This window comes from Scylla paramamosain, chromosome 29 (assembly GCF_035594125.1).
Source record: "Scylla paramamosain isolate STU-SP2022 chromosome 29, ASM3559412v1, whole genome shotgun sequence".
NCBI lineage: Eukaryota > Metazoa > Arthropoda > Malacostraca > Decapoda > Portunidae > Scylla > Scylla paramamosain.
In genome coordinates this window covers 16,040,407-16,055,207 of record NC_087179.1, presented here as the reverse complement: position 1 = coordinate 16,055,207, position 14,801 = coordinate 16,040,407, and the positions used below count along the sequence as shown (strand labels likewise).

Sequence of the window (14,801 nt, the reverse complement as noted above, 5' to 3'; positions counted from 1 at the left end):
TTCTGCACAGTAAGTCAGAAGGTAAAGAAAACTGGTTCTCTTGATTGTGCATCTTTGTGTATCCATCAACACGTCATGTATGGCTCCTCAACACCCCTTTATCTTACTTTGTACAGATTCATTCACAGTTCTGGAAGACAGCCACATTGGTATAAAATATATACACTCTTACTGACACTGTACAAGTTAGATTATTTTACAGGAGTGTGGCTGATGCACTGAAATATACAGATCAATCACAGAAGTAACCAATCTTCTTATAGTAAGTTTTTGGCTGAAACAATAATCTTATAATTATGTTGATGAGTGTTGACTGCTGTGCTGCCAGTATCTTATCTACTACATAGATGTTATTCTTTCAACTAAACTTTTTTTTTTTTTTTTTTTTTGGCCTTTCCTCAAAATTAGCTGCACTTACAAGAAGCAATAACAAAGTCACGAGCAGGGTTTCAGAAAAGTTAAAAACCTTCATGACAACTTAAGTGTTACCAGCACTAAGAAGCATGAGTAATAACAGGAAAAATGCAGCAGCAGCAGCAGTAGTAGTAGTAGTTGTAGTGGTGGCAAGGATAGGGAGGAAGATTAGTGTTGGCCAAGGATCTTGTGACGGGTGTACCATCGAGGGCTCTTGCTCAATGAGGACCCTTGGGCAAGCAGGGCATCATCCCACAACCCTCTTCTTACTGGTCATTGGCAGTAGGCTCAGGCTGGCCCAGTCCCGACCGGCAGCACCGCGAGGGACAAGGGCGTCACAAGCAGACCCCAACCAACCTGACCAACCAGCTGGACGGCAACCAAAATTCTCTCAACGTCCTGGCAAGTGGAAGTCCTGTGGTTCCTCCCAAGAGAGACGGACGGCATCAAGGATACAGTTGTGAGGGAGGAAGGATTAGGGCAGGATTACAATGCCACATAAGACGTCACTGGAATGTCTACAGGAAATGGCAGCCACAGTCAACACTGTCCCAACAATAGCCAAATAATGACACTCGTTCCAGCAAGGACTAACCTTACAGATGTAACAAAAACCTGATATGAGCTGGCGAAATCACAGAAGACGACCTATGAGGGTGTTCCTTACAAGGGACTTTTACCCAAAGGAACTACTTAAAATATTGCAGATGTCCCTTGGCATCCCATGTCCACTGCAGGATAGCTAAGGGCATGACATTCATGTCATCGGTTATCACACAAGATTTAGCAATGTACATTGATTAAATCTGACTGTCTTAATTAGAGAAAAGATACACCAGGAGTCTGTCCAAGACAACCCAGTGTGAAGAGTAGATGGGTCTTTGTTTGGCCCTACAGGAGTGTTCATGAGTTCTGCCAAGGCCACTGTACAGTCCATGTCACTTATCAGTTGATATTAAAAACTGCCTCTTGTAAAGTTTTGATCACCTCCACATAAGACTTTGGCACACGCAGAGGTCATTCCTGATGAGAGGCCAGCTCACTAGATGTCAGCCTTCTCTAAGTCCATAGGATCAAGATCAGTTTACTGAGGCAAGGGATTGGCCTGTTTCAAGTGAGACTTGGCTTTCTTGAGCACATCATGGGTCTTGTGCAGCTGCTTGTAGATGGCTCGCTCCACATTTTCCTTCCGTTGGTTAGAACGTGACAGCCTCTCCACTACATCCTTGAGGGTTTCCTCGGTGGAGACAAGACGCACCTTAAGGTTGGCACTCTCTTCGCGTAGCTGTTGGTTCTCCACCATCAGGGCACTGTGACCTGCATCAAACCATAAATCTGTAGTGCTCAGATTAAGATCACAAGTGTCTCCAGCAGCAACAACTGAAGTATATTTGTTCAGGGTGTGGATGAACATATCTTAAAAACACATCAGTGAAATATGAGACAGATAAGGTTAAGATTGTGTCTTGCTGTCAGAGTAGATGGGTTCAGTCACAGAAGAAAATATCTGAAAGTCAAGGTGACTTAAAGTAGCAAGCATGATCTTCCATGCATAAAATTTCCTCATTGAAAACTGTGGCCAATCAACGTGCTGCAGCAAATGTGCCAGCACAACTGGTGCCTTGGCAAAATATGTACCATGTACTTCAAAAAGCTGATGAGGAACCTGTGAGGAATCTACTGACCTTTCTTGAGACATTTGTGTTCCAATTTCACAAATTCTCTTTGCAGCAGATGCACATTCACACTTCATACACACCTAAACACACATACAAAACTGTTCCAGCACATGCAATGTATTGACACACCAAGCACATTTGTTGATTTGTTCAACTCTCATCATCACAAGTCAAAACAAATTTTGCAGTCTGTCAGACACTAGCAGTATTGGAGCATCAAGTGTGTCACAACAGTCTGATGTAAGTACTATGAGGCAGGGAAAGCTTCAATCAAGACGTGATTTTGGTGAGCAATGTATGTACTTGCATTATCTCAAAATGGTGCATTAAATGGAGGCTTTAAAGGCAAGAAAAGATAATCATGAGTGTGCTGAGATGAAAAGAATGTCATGCATCAGAGTGAGGTGAAGCAAGGGTGTGTGAGATGTGGCTTAACACACAGTGGGAGGAGAGGAGCACACCAGGCACGCAAGAGTCCAGATAGCTGAGTTTGTGCCGCTCTTTTGTCTTAAATCAACTTGTCCCTGAAACACAAACTGATGTAACGTGTGTATCAATGGAGCTTCTGATAATCTGTGTTAATGGATGTGTTCCTCATCAAACATCTGGACCCTTTGGTATAACAGGCAGTGAGAGAATGAGACCCAATACTCACTGCTGAAGTCCAGGAAGTTGGAGGGGGCTGGGGGCAGAGAACAGGGTGAGCTACAGGGTGCCTATAAGTATAAGCCTTGGGAGTCTTAAGTACGTACAGGAGGAAGTAAGCATTGAACTGACAAGCTCCTTCCATCTTAGTACTAACAGTCACACCCCCTACTGGTTAGTCCCTGCTATTTAGCACCTCTTACCCAGCCTTTACCGGTCACCTCGTGTTGGTCCCATCATCCTCCATTAACACTCGTCTACACACCATCATTCATACTTTTGTATGTAACATAAACACATCTTTAGGGCCATTTCCCATATAGTGAGAGTTGTACTGCATCAGTCAAGTTCTTGCCACCCAGCTTCTAGGAAGATCAAAGGTTAGCTCAGCTTGGCTCTGAAGGAAATCAAGAAGGCAGCCCCAAGCACTTCATGAATGAATGGAATGATTTTAAAGACTGTTGGTGAGAAATGTTGCTGGTTCCCTGTCTGTTTACTAAGTGTTACATTGGGTCATGTTTTGAGGTAGTGAAGCTTATCAAATAATGTCATAAACTGAAAGGAGATTGACTTACTAGGTTCTGAACACAGCGGATCTGGTGGCGGTGGTGGTGACGTGTGAGTGAGGCGTGCAGTAGGGGCTGTGTGGTGGTGGTGGGCAGTGGTGCCACGCTCCAGGCTAGAGAAGTGGTGGTCTGACCCAATGCCCAGGTCAGGTGACTCCCCTGAGGTAGTTCCTCCATCATTATCCTCCTCAGAGTGGTGGAGGTGGGATGGTGCCAGGATGCTGCCCTGACTCTCCTTGCTGTGGGACAGGCGGCTCCTCTTGGTGGTGGAGGAGGTGGTGGTGGTGTTGGTAAGGGTGGAGGACACAAATATATTCTCCTTATTCTCTGACCAGCGTGAGGACACCCGGCGGCTGGAGGACTCCCTCTCCCGCCGCCGGCCACTGCTGGAGGATCTTCGCTCCCGCTGGGGCGCTGCAGGGATGGGGGCAGGGCTGTGGTGCCGCCACAGAATGGTGGGGTCTGGCAGGGGCTGGTGGTAATACTCAATGCTGGTGACGCTCTCTGGTGAACTGATGGGCTCCACCACGGCTGAGGGAAGGAAGGAAAGGCACTCACTACTACTGCCTTAACTATATCAACTAGTCTCCTTAGCTGCTGTTAAGGGGGATTGTAAAAGTTAATATGAAGAGAAAATTAGAATACTCACAGTCATGGCCATGTGTGGCAGATGTGGTGGTGGTGGTGGTAGTGGTTGGGGAAACAGCACCAGTGGTTCTTAGGGTCTTGAGCTGCAGTTGTAAGTTGGTTGTCAGCTGCCTCTCAGCCTCCAACTGTGCTGTTAGCTGTCTAACCAAGATTTTCTGATGCTCAACCTCATACTGCTGTGCATCATTACTGTTATTCTGGTGTCCAGGCAGGTGAATGCTGTCTTCAAGGTGTGGCTCAGCATTCTGTTTCTGTTCTGGATATTCCTTGTGTGGGTGCTGTGAGCCAAACATTGTGTTTTGAGTGTGCCAAGCCTTGAGGTGGGTGATCTTGGCCTGCAAGGCAGCCACCTCTTCCCGCAGCACCTCTGTTCCCTTTTCCAGTGCCTCCTTATCAACCACTAGCTTCTCTCTTTCCTTCTGCAGAGTGGAAACAGTGCACTGCTCAGTCTCCAGCTGCTGAAGAAGGGATGCGTGGGGCTCCTGAAAGCGAGCCTGAGTGGAGGCAGAAGCCAACTGGGCCTGTAGTCTGGCCCGTTCTCCTACTAGGGACAGTCTCTCCTTGTTCACCTCCAGTAAACGTGCCTCCTGCTTCTGTAATTCCTCTTGCAGCCTTCCATTCCTAGCAACTTCCTCCTGCAGCTGAACCACTTGGCTCTGTAGCTGCCTTACTTCTTGTTCTCTTTCAATCAGTAGGGCTGCTTGCTCTTTGAGGGCTGACTCCTTCTCCTGTAAAGTCTGAGAGGCTGCTGAGGCCTGCTGCTGTGAAGCTTCTAGCTGTTGTTGCTGTTGTTTTACAAGGGCCTCACTCTCCTGCAGTTTGTAATTCAGTTGTTGACATCTTTCTTCCTGTTTCTGCAGAGCTGTCTGGGAAGCTTGAAGCTTCTCCCTAGCCTCTCGCTGCTCCTCCTGGGCAGTCTGGAGGACACAGAAAAGAGTCAATGATGTGCCATAAGGTGTGAGAGGAAACATCTTCATAATTAGTAAAGCTTGAATTTTACTTCATGTATTAACACTTCTAGGAAAGTTGAGAGAGAGAGAGAGAGAGAGAGAGAGAGAGAGAGAGAGAGAGAGAGAGAGAGAGAGAGAGAGAGAGAGAGAGAGAGAGAGAGAGAGAGAGAGAGAGAGAGAGAGAGAGAGAGAGAGAGAGAGAGAGAGAGAGAAATGTGATACTGAATGATGCCTACTGATAGCACTGTGTTGATTCCAGAGAAGGAAAAGATCTGCACGAGTTCATCAATAAGAGAGGAAGGCTCCAGTAAGATGAATGGACACTTTGAATGCTTGTGGGGAAAGATGGGACAGTGAGACAATTGGAAAGAGCAAGGATGTGGCAAGGAACAAATAATATTTCTTGAGAATGTAGTGGTGACTTGAACTGAAATGGTTTACAAGCAACCCTTTTTTTCAATCACAGACCCTTCTGCCATCCTTGTGTAAACCCACAACATTTACAACATGTATTTAAGTCTCATGTCAAATATGGCTGGCTATCTGAAGGAAGTAACAGACACCCTACTAACACACAACATAACAGACTTTTGAGGCAGAACAGTGCAGACACTGATGGTTACATGGATCAACAAAGGATACAGCTTAAAATGGCATCTACCATAATAACTACTCATTGCTCATTTTAATTTGCATGTGACAAGTAATGCCCACTGGATCTTGTTATGGTCTGGCATCACAAAAAGTAGTGGATAAGTGTAGTCTAATGTTATCAAGTAAAGTGGAGGGAGAGAGAGAGAGAGAGAGAGAGAGAGAGAGAGAGAGAGAGAGAGAGAGAGAGAGAGGGAGAGAGAGAGAGAGAGAGAGAGAGAGAGAGAGAGAGAGAGAGAGAGAGAGAGAGAGAGAGAGAGAGAGAGAGAGAGAGAGAGAGAGTGGTATGCTGACCTGTATGGCTGTAGTGAGATGGAGGAACCTGGCTTCATCCTGGGGGTGGGCAGTGAGGGCAGCCTCCAGCTGGTCCCGCAGCTGGTCATTGTTGACAATGGCCTCTTCCAACTTTCCCCGAAGACCTCTGATTTCCTCCAGCAGTGGAGTGGGGAGAGTCAGCACACCTGGGGCTGGAGCTGTGACCAAAGCAGGACTGGCTTCCTCTGCTCCAACAGCAGCATCAGCTGTCTCTCCTTTGTGAGTTTCTACGCTCTTATCACTAGTGGAGGGGCGTTGCTGGTGGGGTGAGGGCAGCAGCTGCTGGTTGAGAGTCTGGTAGATATTGAGCTCAGCCCTCAGGGTGTCATTGAGCTGTTCCACTGCCCTCAACTTGGTGGTGACTCGCCGCAGCTCGGCCACATCAGACCGTCGCTTGGATGCCTTGCTGGTGGAGGCTGGGGACAGGAGGGGCGCTGAGACGGGATCCTCTGGGGCAACTTCTGCTTCAGACTCTGAAGTGAGGGCTGCTGTGGAGCGGAGCTGGCGAGGGCGAGACATGGAGCGGTCTGGCCCACCACACAGGCTACTGGTGTCCAGACCAATTCTGGCGAGTGAGACATTTCTGTCAGGTTCACTCCATGCCTCACTCTCTGAAGGAGACACTGGGGCCCACGTCTGTTCTTGGCTCACTACCAGCCTGTTGGTGCCCTCTTTGTGCTGCTGCTGCTGTAGGTATTCCAGATGGGTGGCATGAGCTTTGATGGCTGTGTCAGTGGAAGAAACACTCTTAGGACCCCAGGGAATACTTTGGTCAGAGGCAGGACAGCCCTCACCTTCCACTGGAGCCACTGAACTCTCACTGTCCTGCAGGAGGTGGAGAGGAGGTGGGGGCAGAGGTTCTGACAGATCAGCAGAGGAGCAATGGTGGTGCTGGGGCAGGCCTTGGTCTTTGAGCCGTGCCACTTCTGCCTGCAGTTCACTGATGACCTTGGCTTGTTCACTTAACTGTTGGTTGCTCTTCACCAGCCTCTCATTAAGACAAGACATATTTTGGGACATGACTTCACATTCTTTTGTTTCAAGCTTCATCTGCAAGGCTCCCCCTTGTATTAAAACATCATCTTGATGCAGAGTTTCATCCACAAGAGTCTCTTGGCCAGGACATTCATGGGTCTCAGAGAAGGTGTCTTCATGCAGGCTCCAAGAGGAGGTTGAGAGGAGTGAAGGGTCTGCCTGCTCTGAGACATCCACCCCTATCATGAGGGACATGGAGAGGGAACGAGACAGTGCCCGGGACTCATCGAGGGTCTTGTGCATGGAAGCCACCTGACTGGGGCACAGCTGGCTGAGGCTGATAAGTCCTTGCTCCTCCAGCTCCAGGATGCGCTCCAGGAAGTCTGCAAGTTCCTCCAGACGTGTTCTCAGCAAGTCACAAGCATTGTGGGAGTCGGCCAGCCTTTTCCTGAGAGACGTAATCTCCTGCTTGTGTCTACGTAGAGCTTCCTTGTATTTGCAGACATTCACTTGAGTCAGCTGCTGACCAATCTTCTTCTTGGTGGCCTGCAGCTCTTCACACAGCACCTCTACCTGACCTTGGAAATCAGCTGTGGGCTTGTGCTGCTGCTGTTCCTCCACTTGACACTTCCCTCTGCTGTCAGCAAGCCTTCCATTCTGTGACGAACTTTTTGGGACAGCAGTCTGGTGGTTCTGGTCATTGAGGGTCTGCTGAAGGATGGAAAGCTTGTTGTTGAGGTCACTGCGCTCCAGCCTCAGTGCCCTGGCTTCCTCTCGCACCATATTTACCTCCCGCTGTAAAAGCTGCACAGCTACTCCACTGTCTTCTGTCAGACTCAAATTAAGAGGCCGATTCACTGTCACTACGTCCGGCCCACATGAGCCAGCCACTACAGTGACCTGGGCCACGCTTCCAGCCACTGGCTTCCCTGTGCCCGCTTCCTCTGCCAATCTTGCCTTCAGTCTTAGCAGCTCTTGCTCCTTGGCTTCCAGCTGACCCTGGGATGTGGTGGTGAGGCAGGCCAGCTTATCCTGGAGACGCTCCACTTCGCGATTCCTCTCCCAAAGCTCTCTGTTCACAAGGTCCTGCATGTCTGCATTTTTCTTTCTAAGCTCATCCTGTAGGTTGTCCAGCTCCCCTTTCTTGGTCTGAAGCTCTGCCTTCACTTGAGCCAGCTGGTCCTGCAAATCCTCCACCACATCTTGATTGGTTTTTAGTTGGCCTTCCCTGCTGTTCATGTCACTCTGCAGGACCTGCAGCTGGCCCTCTAATCTAGCCACCTGCTCTGCCTTCTCCCGCAGCCTGGCTTCTTGCTCTTCTGTCTCCTTGGCATGGAGGTTCTTCTGGTTCTCCAGATCCTTCAGTTTTTCATCAAGTTGTTCCTGTAGGCGTGTGAGGCGATCCTGGGCCTGGCTGAGGGACAGCTTGTGTTCGGCCTGCAGTGCCACCACCTCATTCTTGCGGGATTCCAGCTCAGCCCACAGTCGCTGTTGAAAGACACTTGTTAAGTTCCTGTCCATGTCAAGTATGACAGACAATAATCAGCATGAACATGGGAGATTTGCTCACCTGTTGGTATACACTTCCCAGTAGGAATGCAAAGCAGCATGGCAGGAGACACAAACATCACAAGTCACAAGACATTCATTCTTTATTGTTTTATTAGAGGGACAAGCAGAGCAGCCAGGAATCAGTGGAGGCAAGAGAGCACAACATGCACAGATGAGGACAAGATAAGCAGACAAGCAAAAACTGTAAACATAACCACTACATAAAATAATTTAAAACCTGAGCTTTATTTACATAATAAGTAACACTAAAAATTAATAAAGCAATGGTTATCAGCACTGCAATAACAGTGAGAAATCTACAAGCAAATGACTAAAAGGTTTCAAGATTCAGAAATTACAAGCTGGCAATCTCTGGTCACACACACACACTAAAGTTCAAAACATCAGCTAAACATTCTTTGTTTTGAACAGCCATACCAATAACCAGTTCACTAGTTACTAGGAAAATAGTGTAAATTAGCAGGATGGCAGCAGGGTCTGTGAGGGAAGGCAGTGTGAATAAGTCCCCCACATGAAGCAACAGAAGGCATTTGCTGGGTTGCCGGGAGAGAAGGCTGTTGGTTAAACTGTTGCTGATGGAACCTATGGGAGGATGGGGGCATTAAGTGGTGGTGACTGGAGTTGTGGAGCAGCAGGTTCTGGGGGTGAGAGGATACGGTATGTGAGGATGAGGCTGGTGGTGTGATAGTAATGAGGGGGCACAAGGAATAGCTCTGAGGAAGGGACATGCAGGAATTCCCATCATAGCAGCTGGGATCTGGGTTTGTATACGTGCAGTTTTGAGTTACGTTCCTGCCTCCCACCACTCTAGTGAACCTCCCCTCAAGTCCCTGAGCTGCTGAGGTAGGGGGAGCCTCAAGTGCCCTTCTAACATTCCAGTCTGTTATGGTGTTTTCACTCTCAACTCCCGGCAGGTAACGAGGACCAACTATTGCCTTTTTCACCTCCTCAGGGTCTCCACACCTCCCTTGGTTAATATAGGGCATGAGGGCACCATCACCACCACTGCTGCCCTCCACGTCACCCAAACATACCTCGTTCTCCTCCTCAGCCATTTCCTTCACCCCGTCCTCGCCTCCGCTTGTCTCTGCCTCCCACTTGGCTTTCTTCAGCATGTCCAGCGTCTCCTTCAGCTCTGCCACCAAGTCCCGCACCTTCTTCTCTTTCCGTTTTAATTCCTTCTTCAGGTTGACAATCTCTTTATCCCGTGCATGGACTTCCTCCGCAAAGGTCTGCATGAAGGTACACACTTACATGATTGGGCACCATAAGCTGGGCAGGGTTAAAGGTTTAGATGCCTTTAATTTATGGTTCCCTAACTTGTGTGCTTATACATCAACACACACCATTGCAACTTTAGAATCTTTGACTCTTGTGGTTTCTTTAGAGTTCTGTGGCACAAGTTTCAAGCATAAATTTGAAGTATACTACTGATAATTAGGTAAAACATTGAGTATTTTGAATACTTTCATGCCTGGTGCTTAATTTTTTCTTAGCATAATTACATAAGACTAATAAAATAAAGTTGAGTACTATCAATACACAAGTGATAAGGGTATAAATGTTACTTACAAACCAATACAGTCATCTCAGTATATACAAACCCCAAACAGATGTGAATAAAAATGGCTAAATCACCAACGCCTCCAAATAACAAAGAAAATGTCTTGATGGCACAAATACTTTAAAATTTCCGTTCAGCCCGGCATTCCCCCACACTGTACTGACCTGTATCACCTTGCATGACTTATCCAGGTCTTGGGTCAGCTTGGTCACCTTCTGCTCAGACTCCTCCACTTTCTGCTCCATGTCTGCCAGCTGCTTCTGCTTCTCATCCAGCGTGATCTGTATCTCCACCAGTATCTTGTTCTGCTGCTCAATCTGCTCTATCTTCTCCTCAATGATGCGGTCACGTTCAACTATCTCCTGCACCTTCACCTCTATCTCTGGCTCAACCTGCAGTGAGGTGAAACGTGTTATTTGCAGGTGTGGCTCAAGCAGGAGATTAGAACATGTGACTTTCTAGTGTGGCTATGAAGAGAACATGACAGGAAATATAGGTGTCTAGTGTGGCTATGAAGGAAACAGGACTGGGAACATAAGTATCTACTGTGGTTAAGAGGAAAATAGGACAGGATATGTGTGAATGAAGTTATGTCAGGAGAGGGTGTGCCTGTGATAAGACTAGTGAAGGCCATGGGGGGAGTGGTGATCCTGTGGTGGAGGAGGCTTACCCGGTGGAGGTCCTGGTGGAGGCTCTGTATGAGGTGGTCCTTGGCGGCAAGTTCTGAGTGCTGCAGCTCCAGTTCTTGCATCGCCGCCTCCACCTTCTCATCCTTCTCTGCCACCTCCTGCTCCAGCTGGCCTATTTCTCTCCACCTTCTCTTCCACCTAAAAGACACACAGGTGAGTCAGCTGTTGTCTCTTCACAGATGCTACTCCTTCTGCTTCTATTTTGCTACACATCCAAATTGTTTACCTACTTAGAATGAACAGAAAATGACTTCAGGAAAAGGTAAATAAGTGCAAATGGTTATGATACAAGTTTTTTTTAAACAGTACAGTATAGAAACATACTTATTTTCTTTTATTTAGGAGGTAAGGAAAAAAACAAAATCCTGACACATCTCACCTCCTTCCTGAGATTGGAAAGGTCTTCCTCCAGGACAGCTGCTGTGTCCTGCCTCTTTGCCAGCTCCTCCTCCAGCTCCTCCACTCGGCCCTCTAGCTCCACTACCCGCTCCCGTAGTTTCTCCACCTCACTCCCCTCCTCCTCCTCCTCCTCCACCCCCGGCAACTGCTGCTCATAATTACTGACCACTGAACCTTCCTCAGCAGCAGGGGTGGGCTGGCTCCTCTCCAGGGCTGCAGTGTCTGGAGCCACTGATGGCAAGCTGAACACACCTGAGGACAAAGATGACACAGCTGTCTCAACCACATCCATCCACACATGTTTGATATTATGAGTCTGACTCTATGCTGCAAAAAGACACATGTATTGGGGAGTGCACACACACACACACACACACACACACACACACACACACACACACACACACACACACACACACACACACACACACAAATCTGCAACATTGTTCAAGGATCAACAACTGAACAAAATCATATAGGGAGCATTAAAAGAAAATTACATGAATTTATACATGAGGATAATGGGTGGGTAGGTATGTTTCATGCAGGGAATGACCATGTGTAGGCCTGATGGCTTCTTGATTCTTCCCTTATTTTCTTATGTTCCTATAAACCTGGAGAATAATCTGTAATTCAAACTTCTATACTTAGGTTATAAGAACAAAAACACCCTGATGCACACAGTAAATCTCTATATGCTTTGTCTGGATAAATACTAACAAGACACAGGAACCTGGTCACTTTAAAATTAACTCGAGTAAGCCCAGCAACTTGGCTCAACCCCAAGACATCACTGAACCCCTGGGACCACACTGCCGGCTGACTGCTCAAGGTGAGAGGGCTGCAGCCTGGGGTGGGCGGGGGCAGCTTAGCCCTTGCTGACTGGCTGTGTGGCTCTTCTCTTATTTTTTGTACAGTTGCAGTGTTCTTTTACAAGTCTAATAACCTTATGCATATGTAGAGAGAGAGAGAGAGAGAGAGAGAGAGAGAGAGAGAGAGAGAGAGAGAGAGAGAGAGAGAGAGAGAGAGAGAGAGAGAGAGAGAGAGAGAGAGAGAGAGAGAGAGAGAGAGAGAGAGAGAGAGAATTATCAAGCTCATAAAAAAGTAAACTCTGGAATTTTTGTCTCCCTCATTTTTTCCCTTCTTACTAAGACTTGGAGTATTCAAATGCAGGAGAGGCAAATGAAAACACCTTAACTAAACTGGCTAACCACACTGAAAGCCTTTACTGCACAGCTTTTTTGGTGGAGAGATGATTAGGCAACTTTTTTAAAATCCTGAAGCCTTTGATCAGCAATCTTAACATGTAGAAATAAATGAATATGCAAATACAACACTTAAAACAAAACAGGAGACAAGTGACGCACCTTGTACCGGGGAGTGTGCTGTGAGGGGGTTAGGGTAGGAGGTCAGGTCAAGGGGGTCACTGGAAGGGTTGAGGGCAGCTTCCCCATCCTCTGTGCTGAATGCCAGGCCGCACAGTTGAGTCAGCTCCCCCAGGCGGCCCTGTGCCCCCTGCTGCAGCTGCTCACAGTACCCGTCCACCTCCTGCAGGGCCACAAAGACTGCATTAGTAACAGTGTCTCTCCTCCTCTTCCTCCTCCTTACTCCTGTATTCAAAGACTGCATTAGCACCAGGTCCCCTCCTCTCCCGCCTTCTATATTCAAGTTCCAACGGATGGTAACTTGCATAACTAAGGCACTAAAGCTTATTATATTAAGTTAGAAAAGGCTGATATTGGTCACTATGTAGTCCTCACCTCTCCCTACTCCCTCCCTCTTCCTATATTCAAGCCCCAAAGGACGGTGACTAGCATAACAAAGTAGTAGTAGTAGTAGTAGTAGTAGTAGTAGTAGTAGTAGTAGTAGTAGTAGTAGCAGCAGTAGTAGTAGAAATAATAATAATAATAATAATAATAATAATAATAATACATTGCACAAGTAGCAGTCAGTGAGCAAGTGAGCTGCAGTACTCCATTAACTGATGTGTTTGCACTAAGATGCCGCCCTTCCATTCACGAACTCACTACGTAGTCATGTACACTCACTCACCCCTCACTCGTGGCAAGAAGAAGAAGAAGAAGAAGAAGAAGAAGAAGAAGAAGAAGAAGAAGAAGAAGAAGAAGAAGAAGAAGAAGAAGAAGAAGAAGAAGAAGAAGAAGAAGAAGAAGAAGAAGAAGAACAACAACAACAACAACAACAACAACAACAACAACAAGAAAAGAGAGAGAGAGAGAGAGAGAGAGAGAGAGAGAGAGAGAGAGAGAGAGAGAGAGAGAGAGAGAGAGAGAGAGAGAGAGAGAGAGAGAGAGAGAGAGAGAGAGCCCCCCCAAAAAAATACCATCTTTGAAGTCAATATTTTGCGTTACCCTTATATTTGTTTTTCTTACGCCGGAAATCTTCTTGTCGGGTTGTTTTGTACGTGTGTGTGTGTGTGTGTGTGTGTGTGTGTGTGTGTGTGTGTGTGTGTGTGTGTGTGAGTGTCTAAGTGTGTGTTTTTTGGCGTCTACCTCCGTCTAGTCTGTTTCCTCAAGTCTCGCCTCAGTCAGCTCGCCAGATTGAATACCTGTCTGTCTGTCTCGCCGCGTCTTATCTATACCACATTCACCACGCTTTTTGAATCACACTCGTCTCTCGCTTTGCTGGGGAGGAAACTGTGTTGTTTTGCTATCCTCCTGTACTTGATGAGAGAGAGAGAGAGAGAGAGAGAGAGAGAGAGAGAGAGAGAGAGAGAGAGAGAGAGAGAGAGAGAGAGCCCAGCCTTGCCGCGACCCTGTGCCGCCACCCACCTTCTGCAGTGCCTGGATCTGCTGGTTGAAGTGTTCAGTCTCCAGGGCGTGCTGGTGGCGGGCCTGGGCGAGTTGCTCCTGGTAGTGGTGCTCCAGGCTGGCTAGGGCCGTGGACGCCTGCCGCACCAGCTCCTGTTTATCGTACAGCTCCTGCTTCAGCGCCTCCGTCTCCACCTGCGTCAGGAGAGTCAGGGAGATAGGAATGTTATAGGGTTGTTTATAAAAGGATTGCGTAGGGTGACAATAGCCATCACTGGTATTTGTCTAGTGGGGTTAATGGAGGTTAGCTTGTTTTGCTAACCTAACTAACGGAAAAGTAAACTGATTGATGTTCCTGTAATTCTAAGCGCCTTTTTGTCTTTTTTTTTATGTACTTTCTCTATCAAAATAAAAGAAAATCATCTCTCTCTCTCTCTCTCTCTCTCTCTCTCTCTCTCTCTCTCTCTCTCTCTCTCTTAATAATAATAATAATAATAGTAATAATAATAATAATAATAATAATAATAAGTAAGAATCAATAATATAAAACAGTAAAAGAACAGCGCATCTCTCGTGTCTCTTCACACTGGCGCACCTTGAGTTCAATGTTAGTCCTGTAGAGGTCGTCCTTGTCGTCTCGGTCGCACTTCTGTCCCATGCGCTCCTCCAGGAAGTAGATGCGGAGCTTGAGGGCGAAGTTGTCCTTCTTCAGGGTGGCTAGCTGCTCCTCGTACTCCTTCATGGTGCGCCCGCGGAAGGGGGACGCCTTGCCCGGGGAGCGGCCCGCCCCAGGACACTGTGCACGGGGAGGAAGAGGGGATGGTGAGAGGGGGTAGTGATAGTGATAGCGAGAACAACAACAACAACAACAACAACAACGAAGGGATGGCGGCATAAGGTCAGAGGTCAATGAAGGGAACGGGAGAAAGGAAACTGATCACAGGAAGCGGAAGGAGGGGACAAGAG

At 47.4% G+C, this 14,801-nt stretch overlaps 1 protein-coding gene across 2 annotated transcripts; it reads right to left on the bottom strand.

The window, feature by feature from the left end:
• Nucleotides 1–38: 38 nt before the first annotated feature.
• Nucleotides 39–11,183, bottom strand: LOC135115732 (myosin-10-like). Of its 2 annotated transcripts, XM_064032677.1 has the most exons (9): nt 11,048–11,183; nt 10,650–10,806; nt 10,144–10,371; nt 9,450–9,647; nt 5,848–8,331; nt 3,954–4,869; nt 3,314–3,835; nt 2,749–2,775; nt 39–1,731 (listed from the first exon to the last, which is right to left on the bottom strand). In XM_064032677.1, exons 2-9 carry the CDS (start codon nt 10,728–10,730, stop codon nt 1,499–1,501), a joined length of 4,689 nt encoding a protein of 1,562 aa, XP_063888747.1. In that variant the 5' UTR covers nt 10,731–10,806; nt 11,048–11,183; the 3' UTR covers nt 39–1,498. The 2 variants fall into 2 exon arrangements, with proteins under 2 accessions (XP_063888747.1, XP_063888748.1); XM_064032678.1 differs by lacking the exon at nt 2,749–2,775.
• Nucleotides 11,184–14,801: the final 3,618 nt, after the last annotated feature.

Excerpts from the sequence above, each read along its gene's own strand:
- LOC135115732 (XM_064032677.1), bottom strand. The coding sequence starts at position 10,730 with ATGCAAGAACTGGAGCTGCAGCACTCAGAACTTGCCGCCAAGGACCAC. Across the intron at positions 10,372-10,649 it reads TCCACCAGGACCTCCACCGG|GTTGAGCCAGAGATAGAGGT; the intron begins GTAAGCCTCCTC and ends ACCTCACTGCAG. Across the intron at positions 8,332-9,449 it reads TGGCTGAGGAGGAGAACGAG|CGACTGTGGGCTGAGCTGGA; the intron begins GTATGTTTGGGT and ends GTCTTTCAACAG.